The sequence below is a fragment of the Sapajus apella genome, unplaced genomic scaffold, assembly GCF_009761245.1.
Source record: "Sapajus apella isolate SASKATOON/1434 unplaced genomic scaffold, GSC_monkey_1.0 scaffold77, whole genome shotgun sequence".
Lineage (NCBI taxonomy): Eukaryota > Metazoa > Chordata > Mammalia > Primates > Cebidae > Sapajus > Sapajus apella.
This window is the reverse complement of record NW_022437017.1, coordinates 3,780,664-3,781,422: the sequence shown is the minus strand read 5'-3', so window position 1 is coordinate 3,781,422 and position 759 is coordinate 3,780,664. Positions and strand designations below refer to the sequence as shown.

Here is a 759-nt window from a genome sequence, read left to right as displayed (position 1 = left end):
GTCCAGGCCCAAGCCCCCACCTCCCCAGGACCCAGGAGTCCAGGCCCCTGCCCTCACCTTTCCAGGACCCTGGAACCCAGTCTCCAACTTCTATCTCACCAGAACCCAGGAGCCTTGGCCCCAGCCTCCACCTTCCCAGGGACCAGGAATTCAGGCCCCAAGCCCCACATTCCCAGGACCCAGGAGTCCGGGAGTCTCTGTTCTCTCCTCCCTGCCTGCTAACTCCTCTCTACCTGTTAAGCTCTTGTAGACTCGAGTCTGTCGGAATCCAAGGCCTCTCAGCTGTTCCTCCTCTGAATGGATAGACATGAACTCAGAGCCTAGGCAGGCTGAGACCAGGGCTGACCATCACTTCCCACTTCCCAGAATCCCAGTGTCCCAACCCAGCCTCACCCAGGAAGCCCATCTTCTGTAATCTTGGCTCCTGGGAGTCACTCATGTTGCCCCAGAGTCCCCCAGTGTCCCCCAGTGTCCAGAACTGCTGGGGACCACAGCTTTTATTTCCCACCCTGTGATCTTGACTTCCTAAATCTACTCTCCCACAGGAAGAAAAACAGGAAGTCGGGTAGGGACCTATCACCCAAAAGGCTAGTGGAAGGGGTCAGGACATGAGATGGGCCGGATCATTCAAGAATTTTGGGGAGGGGATGGGAGATGGTCTCTGGTTGACAGGGAGAAGGGCCCATCCACTCATGGCATGGCTGAGCAGTAGGATGCTTTTAATGAAATCTGATAAATTCTAAGAGAAAGCTAATTTGT

The 759-nt window shown here is 55.2% G+C and overlaps 1 protein-coding gene and 1 long non-coding RNA gene across 12 annotated transcripts in view; one reads left to right on the top strand and one right to left on the bottom strand.

Moving 5' to 3' along the window:
• Positions 1-459, top strand: part of LOC116532653 — a 14,132-nt gene extending 13,673 nt beyond the window's left edge. The window contains exon 3 of the long non-coding RNA XR_004260926.1: positions 388-459. This is a non-coding gene — a long non-coding RNA (uncharacterized LOC116532653). The remainder of the gene's footprint in view (positions 1-387) is intronic.
• CD209 (CD209 molecule) overlaps positions 1-511 on the bottom strand; it is a 19,139-nt gene extending 18,628 nt beyond the window's left edge. For 3 of the 11 annotated variants that reach the window (XM_032251978.1, XM_032251972.1, XM_032251977.1), the window contains exons 1-2: positions 394-506; positions 234-293 (exon numbers count right to left, since the gene is read on the bottom strand). In XM_032251978.1, the coding sequence (XP_032107869.1) occupies positions 234-293; positions 394-439 (106 nt within the window). In that variant the 5' untranslated portion in view covers positions 440-506. Of the gene's footprint in view, positions 1-233; positions 294-393 lie in introns of all 11 variants that reach the window. The other 8 variants (XM_032251974.1, XM_032251975.1, XM_032251973.1 and 5 more) reach the window with 6 other exon arrangements.
• Between the last annotated feature and the right edge of the window lie 248 nt (positions 512-759).